General features: G+C 39.9%; 1 protein-coding gene across 1 annotated transcript in view; it reads left to right on the top strand.

The window, feature by feature from the left end:
• LOC122735029 (kinesin-like protein KIF19) overlaps positions 1-15,209 on the top strand; it is a 109,150-nt gene that overhangs the window by 43,519 nt on the left and 50,422 nt on the right. Inside the window, exons 8-12 of the mRNA XM_043976278.1 lie at positions 1,736-1,888; positions 4,183-4,305; positions 5,352-5,502; positions 6,165-6,339; positions 13,561-13,729. Of these exons, the coding sequence (XP_043832213.1) occupies positions 1,736-1,888; positions 4,183-4,305; positions 5,352-5,502; positions 6,165-6,339; positions 13,561-13,729 (771 nt within the window). The remainder of the gene's footprint in view (positions 1-1,735; positions 1,889-4,182; positions 4,306-5,351; positions 5,503-6,164; positions 6,340-13,560; positions 13,730-15,209) is intronic.

The following is a 15,209-nucleotide window of genomic DNA, read 5'->3' as shown; positions in this document are numbered from 1 at the left end:
AGAAAGAGACTCTGTGTGACCCTAGGCAAGTCACTTAACCCTGTTTGCCTCAGTTTCCAAATGTGTAAAATGAATTGGAGAAGAAAATGGCAAAACCATTCCAGTATCTTTGCCAAGAAAACCCTAAATGGGGTCACAAAGAGTCAGACATAATTGAAATGACTGAACAACAACAAAAACCAACCGTTCTGGAAAACAATTTAAGATTATACTAGAAAAGTCACCAAACTGTGCATATTTTTTGAACTAGTGATTCTACTTTTGGGCATATACCTTAACAAGATTCAAGGCAAAAGGTCCCATTTACACACAAATATTCACAGCAGTACTTTTAGGGTAGCAAAAAACTTGGAATCAAAGTGGCTACCCATCCGTTAAAGAATGGTTGAATAACTTGTGGCACATGAATGTAATAAAATATTATTACACTATATAAATGATGAATATGAAGGATTCAAGGAAACTTGTGCTGGTTACATGAACTGATGCTGAGTTAAGGAAGTAGAGCCAAGAGAACAATTTACATAATGACCAAAATAATAAGAAGGAAAATAATACTGGACATTAGAATTCTGATCATAGAATCATGGACCATAGACATTTTGAATTAGATGGGACTTGAGAGGTCATGTGGTTCAACTCTCTCATTTTCTGCATGAAGAAATTGAAGCCCAGAAAGGTGACTAGCCCAATATTTTTGTTTGTTTGTTTTGTTTTTTTTTACAAGGCAATTGGGGTTAAGTGACTTGCCAAGGGTCACACAGCTAGTAAGTGTTAAGTGTCTGAGGCCGGATTTGAACTCAGGTCTTCCTGAATTCAGGGATGGTGCTCTATTCACTGTGTCACCTAGCTGCGACTAGACCAATATTACCGATAGTAAGTGGCATAACTGATTTGAACCCATGGTTTCTCATTTTAAATCCAATCTTGACTTGAAAGAAGTGATGTTGAAGAATACTTTCCTCCTCTTGGCGGAGAAGTAGTGAATTATAGGTGTAGAATAAGGTATGACCAGTCCATCATGGCCAATGTATTAGTTTATTTTGCTTATCTCTATTTGTATGTTACAAGGAATGGTCCTCTTGATAGAGGGGATAGAATTAGGAAGTGAGAGCAATGTTTTAAAAGGATCAATAAGTATGTATAGGATAAACTTACATAGATATTTATATATATATGTATTATACCTATATGTGTCTAAAGGCGTCCATTTTTAGGTTTGGGGAGAGGGGAGTGAAGAAAAAAAATGAAAAGAAAGAAATTTACATGATATTTTGGTGTTTATTTGAAAGGAATAGCAAGTTGTGCATAGTAGATTTGTGGTTTCATGTACAATCATTTTTAAAAAAATTGTACTGTTATGGAAATGCTTGTTTTGTTCCATAAATTAAAAATAAAATAAAAGAAAGAAAGGAACTGAAGCAGTGCCATAGTCTTAGAATTAATGAATAGACCATTTGTAATGTTTAGTGGCAAATTTACTTAGGAAGCCAACCTTGAAAGAGAAATAGACATAGACTATTACTTTCTTGACAATTGGCTTTGTTTTTGATTCTGCTTTCAATTCCAAGAGCCCTGGGGATATTCAACAAGTACTTGGATAATCACAAATTTTTGACAAATGGTCAAGGTGAAATCCAAATTTCTTCCAATAGTTTTGGAAGGGACTTGAAATCAGAATCTGTGCTATTAATGGCTGTCAAAACCTTCTAATCTCATTTTTCTTTCTCTTCAGACCCAGAATCGAGGCAAGAGAATGAAGGAGGGAGCTCATATCAATCGTTCTCTGTTGGCTCTTGGCAACTGCATCAATGCACTGAGTGAAAAGGGGGGAAGTCGATCCCAGTATGTCAATTTTCGGGACAGCAAACTCACACGCTTGTTGAAGGTATGATTTTCTTTTTTAAAAAGTTTTATCGATGCCTCTTGTCTTTCGTCACATTTATTTCTCAATATATCTCTCCCCCACTGCATTCTTTCTTGTAATGAAGAATAATGATTAAGACAGAATGGCGTAGCAATCTCATCTGACAGCATATATAGCATTCCACACCCATAGTATCCCACCTCTCTGCCATGAGGGGGCAAGTGGGCTTCATCGTCTGTTCTCTGGGACCAAAATAGGTCATATGAGTTTGGCAACATTTCATTGTTGTTTTAATTTACTTTTTGTACATCTTGTTCTTCTGACTCTACTTGCTGAAGGTATATGCTTTTGTTCAATCACCCTCAGTAATTTAGGTTGGCTAACTTGAAGTGGAACACAGAAATTCAGCAGTTAACTACTCCCCCCCCCCCACCCCCGCCATAAGTCCTGAATACTTGTTATATCTTTTTCTTTCAGAGAGGACTCATCAAATATTTTTTGGAGTTTTGTATTAGCTAAGTGATATTTGGCAAATTTCAGGCTCCATGGGAACTTAATGCTCCTAGAAGCAATGGTAATAGATAACAGTTCAGGTGCATTGAGACATTCATTCTTTTTTTTTTCTTTTCTTTTTTTTTTTTTTAGTAAGGCAATTGGGGTTAAGTGACTTGCCCAGGGTCACACAGCTAGTAAGTGTTAAGTGTCTGAGGCCGGATTTGAACTCAGGTCCCCCTGACTCCAGGGCCGGTGCTCTATCCACTGCGACACCTAGCTGCCCCAAGATATTCATTCTTAAATATGATTTAAGATCAGCTTTAATTGAGAGGGAGTCCATCAACTGGGGATCGGCCGAACAAGTTATGGTCCATGAATGTAATGGACTATTGTTGTGCTGTAAGAAATGATGATTTCAGAGAAACCTGGGAACATTTGTATGCTCTAATGCAAAGTGAAGTGAGCAGAACCAAGAGAACAATAAATACAATAATAAGAATATTGTAAAGGCAAACAACTTTGAAAGACTTAGGGAATCTGATTAATACAATGACTAACCATGATTCCAGAGGACTCAGGACGAAACATGAGTCCTTCTTCCTGATAAAAAGGTGATAGATTCAGGGGGCAGATTGAAATACACACACATACATACAAATACATACATATATATATACACATAACACATATATACATATGTATGTATGACATGGCCAATTTGGGAATTTGTTTTGCTTGACTGTACCAGTTTATAATGGATTTTTGTTTTTTTTTTTTTCCATTAGGGAGTAGGGGGAGGAGGGGAGAGAGAGAGAAGGTAGATCTTCATGAAAATAAAATAAAACTTAGCTAAAAAAGATCATCTTTGAGGAAAAGATTTTAATTAATTGATGAATATTGGTCTCTGTGTTGGAAGAGTCTCTATGGAGTACTCTGAGGATAAGGACATAGTGTTTAGTGTAACGTGAATGGGTTCCACAAATGAATTTCATCTGAGAAGAACCTGAGACTCTTAGAAATGAAATGTTCCACAGTCAGTAGTGTTGGAGCCAGTATTCTAACACAGGTTGCCTGATTCTAGGTCTAGCTCTCTTTGAATTCAATTCAATTTGACAAACATTTATTAAGTGCCTGCTACATGCAAAAAGAGGCAATGTGGCATAGTGGATAGAAAGCTTGCTATGGAATAAAGGAGACCTCGCTTCAAATTTAGCCTCTGATACATGCAGGCTCTATGATCCTGGACAAGTCATTTAATTTCTTAGTGCACTAGGTGACTTTCCAAGTTTATGTAACAGAAAAGGTACCAACCTGCATTAGTCGAGGGATTTTCCTCACCTGAGAATTCCCTCTACCAACAAAATAGCAGAAGCAGTTCCTAGTCTTACCCCTATGTATAAAGCGGTGTTGTTGGATGCTAGAGATACCCAAAAAAAAAAAAAAGAAATCCACCTTTCCCTCAGGGAGATTACCTTCTAATGGGGGACAGGATGTAGCATGTGTGCAAGTAAGTAAATATAAAATAACTTCAAGAGAAAGAGAGTTAATAACTTTTGGGTTTAGCAAAGACTTCATGGAGGAAGCAGTATCGGGTTGCATTCTGAAGAAAATTAGTGATTCTACCAGATAAAGGGGAGGAGGGAGAACATCCTAGGCATTGGAGATCATTTGCACCAAGATACTGAGGCAAAGATTGGAGGTTGTATATAGGGAGTTGTACTTTTCCACTACACCACATTGTGGCTCAGACCTGTTATATAGTTAGGTAGCACATAGGTCTGCCTTTCCAACTTGGTTCCAGCAACATTTGCATTCTGTAGGATGCCTTAGGAGGGAATAGCAGAACCGTGATGATTGCCCACATCAGCCCGGCTAGCACTTACTTTGAAGAATCCCGGACAACCTTAATATATGCCTATCGAGCCAAAAATATCAAGACCAGGGTAAGTAAACCAAACATTGCAGTTAAAAATTTAGCCAAACAACAATAAAGGGTAAGGCTAGAGGATCAATTAAGTTAGGAACATCAAAATGGATGGGATTTGGGATCAGAGAATAGTTTATAGTATAGTATAATATAATATAGTATATATGATATATATTATAGTACACATATATAGTATATATAGTACATAGTATTGTGTGTGTGTGTGTGTGTATATTATAGTATAGTATAAGAGATGATGCAACAAATATAATGTCACCAGAGAGGCCTAGAAAAATGTCATAGACTTAAAAGAAAAAATTGAGGGTGGAGCAGAAAGGTCGAAGAAAAGGAAGGGGATATTTTCTTGATTGATGTTGAGGCTAACAAAGAAGTATTATGGAAGGACAAGAGGATTATCCAGCTAGAAATGTTTGTGGAGAATAGAAGAATAATTCGACTTTGTTAGCATGTTTTTTCAATATTAAATCACCATGTTCCTACAGTGTCCTAGGGGTATTTTTCAGGGGTCTAAGTTGTTAACAATTAAAAAAAAATTATTACCTTATTTTATAAGAATTGAGTAGCTCTTGGGAAACAGAAGGTATTTCTATACTCAATTGTATTCACAGAGTCAGGAAAAGTTAGAACTGGAAAAGACTTTAGGGCTCATCTACATCCTAGCTTCTTAAACTGTGGGTTACCCCCATATAAGGTTGCAAAACTGAATGTGGGGGTTGTGCAAAATTTGACAACAGTAAAAGGTTGTGTACACCTGTTTTATATAGCTGTATACCAGAGGTTCAGTAAAAATTTCTTGGGTGAAAAGGGGTCACAAGTGGAAAAAGTTCAAGAAGCTCTGATCTAGATCAACTTTTCACTCAAAGGAAGAGAGGGAACCTCTCTAGCATCCATGACAGGTGTTCAGCTTTTGTTCAAACACTTTCAGGGCTGGAGAGCTCACAGGGCAATTCATTCCATTTCTGGACAACTCTAATGATCAGAAAGTTCTTCCTTATATAGAGCTAATATCTCACTTTGGGCCATTATGTCTTGATTCATTAGGTCAAACGTAATCTGCTAAATGTCTCCTATCATATTGCCCAGTACACTGACGTAATTTCAGACTTACGGAGAGAGATAGAACATCTGAAATCAAAAATTGAGAAGCAAGAAAAGGACAAGAAAAATGGACCTGATGTCAGAGATGTGCAAGGTAGTAGAGGAAGCAGATTTTATTATCTTCCAGAATTTCGATCTTTTCTTTAGACATTATCTATCTGATAATATTGGTGGGTTTTCTGTTTCAGAATGACCCTAATTGTGTAACCCTGCGGCTTTCTTCTCTTAGTAAAGCCTTATGAATAAAAACAAAACAAAACAAAACAATTAAGCCTTATCTTCCACTTGTCCTAGGGCTGACATCTCCACTCCTGGGATGCAGCATAGTTGACCAAAAGTCGGGAGAACTGGGTTCTGGCCCTTTTTTGATAACTCTGTGACTCTGAGAAAGTCCTATAAGTTCTCTAGGGTTTAGTTTCCCCAAGTGGAAAATAAGGGACTTAGACTTTTTCTCTGTTACTTATTCTTTTTCTTTTCTTTTTTCTGTTTTTAAGTATTAGCTGAATTTAGACCTTTATAGGGAAGGCAGTGGGTATATTGGAAAGAATACTAGATTGGAAGTCAGGGAGACCTAATTTCTTATCCTTGATCCCTTTGGCTCTCAATTTGCTCATCCATAAAGTGAGAGGCTTGTACAAAAGGATTTCTAAGGCCCTTTCTAAATATAAAAATTCTTTAAAATCAATTGCATTTTTTCCCCTTTGGGTAGTTTGCAATTAAAGTCCTCTCTTAAAAATTTTTTTTTTATTGTGATAGCAGAGGTCCATCACGACTCTGAGGAAGATAGCCGAATGCAGATGAATAAGATTCGGGGACAATTGATTAGTGCTTTCAAAGAGCAGATGGAAATGAGACAGAGCCTTATGGAATTAGAAAACACAAATATTGAGCTTCATATTGATACTTCCCGGCACCTCTTGACAATAGCAGAGTAAGTATAACTGTGGTTTTTAGAATGTGCCCATGACAGATCACAGAATATAGAACTTCCTGTGATACATCAGTGTAATTTCTGAGTCTTGTTGATGACCACAGCCACTTTCAGAAAAAGAATTGGGTTTGTCAGCATCAGAATACCTAGGTTTGAATCCTTACCCTGCTACTAACCACTTGCATGGTATAGGGGAAAGCATGCTGGATTTGAAGTCAAAGGACCTGTCCCCTCTCATATATATGTGTGAGTGTATATATGTATGTATGTGTAATTGTATATGTATATATAATGTGTACTCATGTTACATGAGAATTAGGTGGACCTAATGCTGGAAAACTCATCCATTCTGACTTAGAACAATAACTTACATTTCCATAGCATTTTAAAGACTACAAAACACTTTACTTACAGCAACTCTATAGTATATAAATATCACTACCCATTTTACATATGAAGAAACTGAGGGTTAGAGATAACAAGTGACTTGCCCAAAGTTATCCACCTAGTATCAGAGATGGTAGTCAAGTCCAGCTTTCCAAACTCCAGGCACAGACTCCAAGTGTTCTGTTCACTACAGACCACCATCCCCATCCACACAATTTAGCCCTCCATCAAAGCCTCAGGAATGAATGTTCTATTATTGTTCTTTTATTATGTCACTGTCAATTCCCAATAACTTTCCATACCCTCCCCCACCCTTCTCCATAGAGGAGATAAAGATTTTTGTGCGTGTGTAATAAAGAAACAAAACAAATCAACATATTGACCCTGTCTGTCAACAGTGCTACATTCTATACTTACAGTCTTCTACCTCTTTGGGAAAGAGGTATACAACATGCACAAGTCCCCTGAAATCATATTTGGTCCTTGCATTGACCAGAGTTTTGATGACTGTTGATAATCTTTTCCTTTATGTTATTGTGGTCACTGTAAATCATTCTCTTGGTTTTCTTTACTTCATCATATGTCTTCCCAAGTTTCTCTGAATTCTTCATGTTTGTCATTTCTGATGGTGTAACAAGCCATTACATTAATATGTCACAATTTGTTCAGCTCCTCCAGCCTTTACTATTTTTCTTCTTTCATTATCTTTGTCAATCTAATAAGTCTGAATTAAACCTCTGAGTTGTTTTAATTTGCATTTTTTATTATTAGTGATCTGTTACATCCTTTCAGGTGATTGTTGATAATTTGCCTTTCTTTGGAAAATTGCTCATTCCTATCATTTGACCATTTAACTATTGGGGAATGGCTCTTATTTATATAAATTTGTATCAATTCCCTGCTTATCTTGGATAGCAGACCTTTTTTCAGGGATATTTGCAGTCAGATTCCCCTGTCTCAAACAACTGTTTCTCTTATTTGAGCTGCATTGATTGTATTTATGCAAAAGCTTTTTAAAATTAGGTAGCTAAAATTGTCTCTTTTATTGATCATAGTCACTATTCTTCCTCCTTTGCCTACGAATTCTCCCCTTAGCTATAGGTGTACAAGGTAACTCAAATTCCCTTTTTTTTGAGCACCTTTGTTCTTTCCCTCTCTATAGACTCCTTCCCCTAGACTAGACTAGACTAGACTAGGAATATACTCAGGCCTTTAAAAAACCTTCCTTGACTGTTTCACTCACTAAAGCTATGGTCCATGTAGAAATATTTTAAATGACTAGGGCTAATTTGGGGGGGCTAAAGCTGACTGGAGGACTAATCTGGGGACTTTTGACTGTTAGCTATCTGACTGCATTTAATTTAATATGGGCCATTTATAAAGTTCCACCACACTGCTACACTCCCAAATTGATAAGCAAAATATTAAGAAGCCTCTTAACCAAATAATCAAAGCAGAGTTTATTTATGAGATACTATTGAAAATTAAGAATACAGGGAAATAAATGTATAACCTGACTGCTTTCCTGCAGTCTCTTTCCCATCTGCTGCGCTTGGAACTTCTTGAATACAATAAGGGCCTTAGCCACGCCCTCCTCAGGGTACTCAGGTCCTTTATTCTAATTCCAAGCCCCTTTCACTTTGTAAATCCCCTGCTTTTGGCTTTTCTCTCCTCCTTATTTGCCACCGCTGAAGCCCTGTGTATCTCTCTCACTGACCTTCTGTCTGTCTGCTCCGTCAGTCTGCCCTTCGTCCTCTCTTTTCCCTGCTCCTAGTCCTTCTCGTCTTCTCCTGCGTCCTTGTACCCCCGTCTCTAGTCTGCCGCGCTACAATTTTTGTAATCTCGCCAGCCGCCTCTTGATCTCTTCTCCGCCCTCCGTCAGCAGCCCTGTTCCTTCTCAGCCCCGTCTCTCCTTTTCCGAACTGAACTCCCTTGTCCGTCTGAACCGAAAAACTCTCTAATCTCCTCAGCCCTCTGTGAGTCTAACTCCCAGGTCTATATATACCTTTTCTTCTCTCCACTCAAATCTTGGGGCTTCCTGCACCCCCACAGACCAAGCTAATCTGCTAGCCAGGGCTGCAGCTGTGTGTGGGGGTGGTGCTCGAGCAGCTTGTGCCTCAGCACAGGCTACGCCAGAGCCCAGCATCTCTCAGATACCTCCGCTCAGGTTGGAGGGAGCTGGGGGCTTTTTTCCCCCCAGCTGTCTGACCTGGCATCTTGTATAGCCCATGGGGCTTTTTCCGCTCAGCTGAAGCTGAGGAGGAGGGGGAGAGACCCTGAGGGCCTAAGGTTTTCTAATCTCAGCCTAAAGGTAGGGTCCCCAAATCAAAATAAATTTCCACATCCTCTACTCTCTTACCTTCATTGCCAAACATCTGAATTTCTGGTTTTGTCTGCCTCCACTTTCCAATCATCCATTTTCTCCTCAGCCCCTTGGAATCTGGATTGCATTCCTACCAGGCCACTGAATCTATTCTTTTGAGTGTTTTATTGCTAAATCCATTTTTTTTCTGTCCTCATACTCTTTCCTTGACCTTTTGGTAGCATGTGTTACTATAGGACACCTCTTCTTTATTGATACTGCCTTCTCCCTTGTTTTCTATAACATTGCGCTTCCCTGGTTCTCTTCCTACCTCTCTGACTGCTTTTTCTCTGTCTCTTCATTCTTCTATCTTCCCTTAAGACATGGGAGGCTCCCAAGCTCTTTCCTTGGAGATCTCATCTATCCCCATGACTTCATTTATCGCCTACATACAAATGATTTCCAAATCCCTATCACCACTTTTAATATCTCCCTAAAGGTTCACTCCTTAATTCCAGCTACTTACTTGGATCTCTCTAACTACATGTTTTATTGACACAGGTGACTCAACATTTCCAAACAGAAATCATGATCTTAGTTCCTCCACACCTCATAACCTGCCCTTCCTTCTTTTTTTTTTTATTGAATAGAATTTTATTTTCCAAAATATATGTGAAAACAAATTTTAACATCAATTTTTAAAAAATTTGTGTTCCAACTTCTCTTCCTCCTCCATTCCCACCCCCACCCAGTGTCTACATTACTATTGGTGGAACCATCATCCTCCCAATCCCCAGGACAGTAATCTCAGATTCATTTTTGATTCTTTCCTATCCTTTGTCATATATATATATATATATATATATATATATATATATATATATATATATATACACATATACATATACATATATATACACACATACACACACACACACACACACACATATATATATATATTCCTATATCCTATTACCACCTACCAACTCCTGTTGATTCTAACCTTGGTAATATTTCTTCCTTCTGTCCTCTCTCTTCCACTTGCATTGTAATCACCCTATTTCAGGCCCTCATATCTTTTCACCTGGATTATTTTATTTGTATCTTAACTGTGGTACCAGAGGTTCAGGCAGTCATGCTCCAGAGGCAGGGAAATCTTCCATTCTCTAGTCCATCCTTTCTTGTTCTATTCTTTTTTTTGCCTACGTAATTTTCTTAATGTACTGGTATGATCACATCACTCTTTGATTCAAACATTTTCTATGGCTCCCCATTGTCCACCAAATAAAGTATAGTCAAAGCCTTCCTTTTCTTCTTCTTCTTCTTCTTCTTCTTCTTCTTCTTCTTCTTCTTCTTCTTCTTCTTCTTCTTCTTCTTCTTTTTGCAGGGCAATGAGGGTAAAGTGACTTGGCCAGGGTCACACAACTAGTAAGTGTCAAGTGTCTGAGGCCAGATTTGAACTTAGGTCCTCTTGAATCCAGGGCTGGTGCTTTATCCCATGTTGCCTCCTAGCTGCCCCCAAAGCCTTCTACAACCTGGCTCCAATCTAAATTTCTATCCTTATTTCACAGTCTTCCTTTTCATATATCTGTTTTCTTGCCAAGTTATACAAGTTACCACCCCCTGTTTTGATACTGCTGTTTCCTCTCTCTGTTCCTTTTCTCATGTGCTCTGACCTTCATATTCCCAGCCTCTGGGACCTCAGTATCTTTTTGCTCCTTCTTATATTGGACTGATCCACGTTCCTCTTCAGACCATACTATATATCACCCTTTTACTTCCTCTGTTTCTAACTTAGCTAGACACATACAGTGTCCTAGCTTTCCTGATATACCTCCCCATCCAACCTTTAATTAAGAAAGGTTCATTTTTATGTAGGTTATTTAAGCAGAAAAGGTGTGGCCATTCTTCCTAAAACTGACTTACACCCTGGGATGTGGGAAACAATGGTGTAGCTCAGTCAGAAGGGACGTACACCGAGCATCCAGCTAAAGGAGAGTGAGAGGAGGGAGGGTTCTGGTGCATACCACAAGTCTGGCTAGGCAAGGGCTGAGTCTAGGGGTGTCTGCTAAGACAGAGAAGAGCAGGCATGTAGTATGCATTGTCTGGAGTGGGAAAAGTAGTTTCCAGGTAAGCATGGTTGAACCTTGATCATTGGGCAGACAGTTTTTGCTCAATTCACTCTTTCCCACTTGAAACTGGATGTGGTGGGTGGTGGCCATAGACCAGAAGGAGGTCAGAACCAGCAAGTGAACTCTGCTGCTGTTTTCTGAACCTCATTTATAAAATGGGGATAATATTACTTAGCTCACAGGGTTGTTACTAGGAGAACCAAATGAAACAATGTATGTAAAGCACTTTGCAAACCTTAAAGGCTATATAAATTATGATTATTATTGTTATTATTATTACTTTTTCTAATAGTACAGGTCACAACCTGTACAAGGTCATCACAAGGTCATCTATGCCTTCTCATCCATTGTGACCTTTGTCCTTTCATTCCCTTCCATATATTCTATTTTTTAAATTTAATTTTATTCTTTTGCCAGGCAAAGAGGGTTAAGTGACTTGCCCAGGGTCACACAGCTAGTAAGTGTCAAGTGCCTGAGGCCAGATTTGAACTCAGGTACTCCTGAGTCCAGGGCCGGTGTTCTATCCACTGCGCCACCTAGCTGCCCCCTTCCATATATTCTAAGAGCCTTCTAGCTCTTTTGATGTTGCTTCAATAACAGTAATGATAATTCCCATCTATTAAGAACGTTAAGGTTTACCAAGAGCAAGCATTATTACTCCCATTTTATGAATTAAGCAGCTGAAGCCCAGAGAAATTAGGTGACTTGCCCAGGAGCACACAACAAAGTAAGTGTTGGAGAAGAGATTCATTCCCTTTTACATTTCTCTTGATTCCCAGCCTAGCTCTAATTTGGCATTGGATGGAAGGTGGTCACCTGAGCAGGTAGAGGCATTAGCCTTGGTCAGGAGTCAGGCCATCTCCTTATGTGAAATAGAGTGATGGAGGAGAGAGGGGCAGAAAGCACCTGAATGTTGGGACATGAGGAAGAGGAAAGAAGAGGGAGCTCTTGGTGAATGTCTTCGTTTTTTTTTTTTTCTGTAAGAGATGAGGGTGGTGGGAGGCGGGGGCATGGGAGGTTTGAGGAGGGATGAGAGGTTTTGGAAGAGCTAAGTGGGAGAGGGAGTTAATTAGAGAGACATAAAAAGATTGCCTTACAGCTGTGAGGGCCCAGCTGAGATTATGTAACGCACATGTGTAATGGATCCAGTCAGCACGGCTTCATGATTTTCTCTACCTTCGTTGAGCAGCACATTTAGGAGCAAAGGCAGCAGACGGTAGAGTGATTTAAGGCTTGGCAGAGAAAGATGGCAATGCGATTAGGGGCTTGGAAATAACATAGTGGATAGCAGGTACTTCCAGTGACTCCAAGTGACTCCAAGGCTATCATCACCAAAGTTTTCTTTCTTTCTTTCTTTCTTTCTTTCTTTCTTTCTTTCTTTCTTTCTTTCTTTCTTTCTTTCTTTCTTTCTTTCTTTCTTTCTTTCTTTCTTTCTTTCTTTCTTTCTTCCTTCCTTCCTTCCTTCCTTTCTTTCTTTCTGTGAGGCAATTGGGGTTAAGTGACTTGCCCAGGGTCACACAGCTAATAAGTGTTAAGTGTCTGAGGCTGGATTTGAATTCAGGTCCTCCTGATTCCAGGGCCAGTACTCTATCTACTGCACCACCTAGCTGCCCCCATCACCAAAGTTTTCTAACTGATCCTGCCATCTTGGAGCCTTTAGAGAAGCTTGTTTCTCAAAGACCTCTGAAAGGAAGAGAACAAAGCCACACTTACTGGGGCTGTGACTTTTGTAGCCCTCAGCTCAAAGCCATTTGCATTCTCTACCTCATTGGTAGAGAATGATCATTCAAGGCTCCATGCCTGAGTGACGGTCTGAGTTGCTGGGAGCTCAAGAGAAGAGAGATCCCCGTCTTCTGGCTTCTAGTTGCAAGAGAGAAGACATGAGGTTCTAGGCTCTCTTTAAGTTCTTGAAGGGAGAGAAAGACCCTGGGATGAAGCCAATAGGTAGGGAGCTGGCGGTCTCTCTCATGGCTCTTCCCTAGCCTGCTACACTGGATACTTTGGGGGATTTTCCCTTTGAGTGTCATCCGGGACCCTTTCTCTTGGCTAAGCTGAGACAGCTTGCTCCCACTGGGAGAGTGTATTGATTCTGTGTATTGCCCAGAATATATCCTCTGTATACTTTCTCTGATCTCTCTTTGCTGCCAGCTTGGACAAATGGGTTTATCTGCTATATTTACAAACAAATAATGGCATCTAATGGCATTTGTTTCCCATCAAGCTACAATGTGAGTTAGTTAGATGAAACAATGGATAGAATGCTGAGCTTGGAGTTAGGAAGACTCGAGTTCAAGTTCTGCCTCAGTCACTAAGACTGCCTCATGCTAAGACTGTTTTGGTGCTTTGTTACACACTGGGCTCAGTATTTTTTTTTCTTAATTTACTGTTTTTGGTGTGCAGCTGGGAACGAGAAAAGGCCCATCAGGCTCACAAGGAGAAGGACGATGAAAATGTGGAGGCTGATGGTGAAGGAGAAGAGGGGGAGTCTAATGAACCCCATGAGGTTTCAGTGGCCAGAGAGGAGATCAACATGCTCCTGGCGGAGCAACGGAAAACAGCAGCCCTAAAGGTAGGAGGATACCTGAGTAATTATTGACTGATTCCTGTCCTGGGTATTGTAAAGAATATGGTTCCCTCAGGAAGCTTATACTCTAACTGGGAAGATAGAAAATCATGAGGTCCAAAGTTGTCCAATCTACAATAAAAGAAACTGAGGCAGAGCTTTGAGTCAATAGCATTTTATTAAAGGGTTCATTGTCCCCTCTAATGAAGTGCCCCTTAGATCTTCCTCATAATCTGAGATGCCACCTTTTCCTCCAGGGCCTTAGTTTTATAGTGCTCAATACCAGGACAATACAGATGAAGCAAACTGAAAATAGAGTTTCTCACTGGTTGATAGATCTTGTCCTTGTCCCTCCAGGACGGTCTACATAAAATACTGAATCCCATTGGTTGACAAACCTATATCTTGACCCTTCAGCAGGTCCTACTGAGCTGATGACCAGACCTTGACAGACCTATCTTGGCCTTTCAGGAGGTCCTACTGAGCTGACAAACAGACCCATGGACTGGGCTGATAAACAGATGTCAAAACATCCACATGGACAGATAGGCCACAGGCCGGCAACCAGGGCCACTTAAAAAAATTTTTTGTGGGGCAATGAGAGTTAAGTGACTTGCCCAGGGTCACACAGCTAGTAAGTGTCAAATGTCTGAGGCCAGATTTGAACTCAGTTCTTCCTGAATCCAGGGCCCGTGCTTTATCCACTGCCCCAGGACCACGTATTGGCCAAATGCTCATGGCCATCTCCCCATGTTGAGCAATAGAGGGATGATAAGAGATGGAAGGGCAACAAAAACATCTGGGGGACTTTCCATGTCATGGAGTCACCTCTGCCATGCTGGGTTTGATCACCATAAAAAGGCAAAAACTTGTGTGGAGGTCCTTTAATTAGCTTCCTGTGGTTAAGCAAGTGAACTAACAATCTCCAGTTCACAGCTCTGGGGCCTAGTAGACAGAATTTATAATCACTACCCCTATGGAATCATATCAAACTGATTAAAACTGACTGGAATAAAATAGGGTCTAGGTAGTCATCTATACAAAATGAAGTGTATGAGAAAAGGTGGATCATTAAGTATTTCTGGAGTCAGCTGAACTGAGTTCAGCTCTTGACTCTGATGGTAACTAGTGTGGGACCTTGGGTCAGTTCCTTAACTTTTCTCGGCCTCAATCTCCTCACTTGTAAAATGAGGAGGGTGGATGCAATTGCTTTTGAGGTCCCTTCTACCTCCAGTTCCAAAGTGCTGAACTGTATGGTACCAAACACTTGTACAGCAGACATTCAAATAGGAAGCAATGAGATTACTGGTGTACAGGGCAGGGAACAGGGGATTTCAAATGAAAAACAAATCTGGCAGCTCTAGAAATCAGTCTTGGGTGATAGGATCAGAGATCCACAAGAGACCTCAGAGGGCGTTCAGTCCAGCCCTCTCATTTTACAAATAAAGGAACAAGTGATCAGAGTGGTTGTGACTTGTCCAAGAAT

Source organism: Dromiciops gliroides, chromosome 1, assembly GCF_019393635.1.
Source record: "Dromiciops gliroides isolate mDroGli1 chromosome 1, mDroGli1.pri, whole genome shotgun sequence".
In the NCBI taxonomy this organism is placed as follows: Eukaryota; Metazoa; Chordata; class Mammalia; order Microbiotheria; family Microbiotheriidae; genus Dromiciops; species Dromiciops gliroides.
The sequence above is the reverse complement of the archived record's forward strand: the minus strand, read 5'-3'. Positions and strand labels throughout refer to the sequence as shown.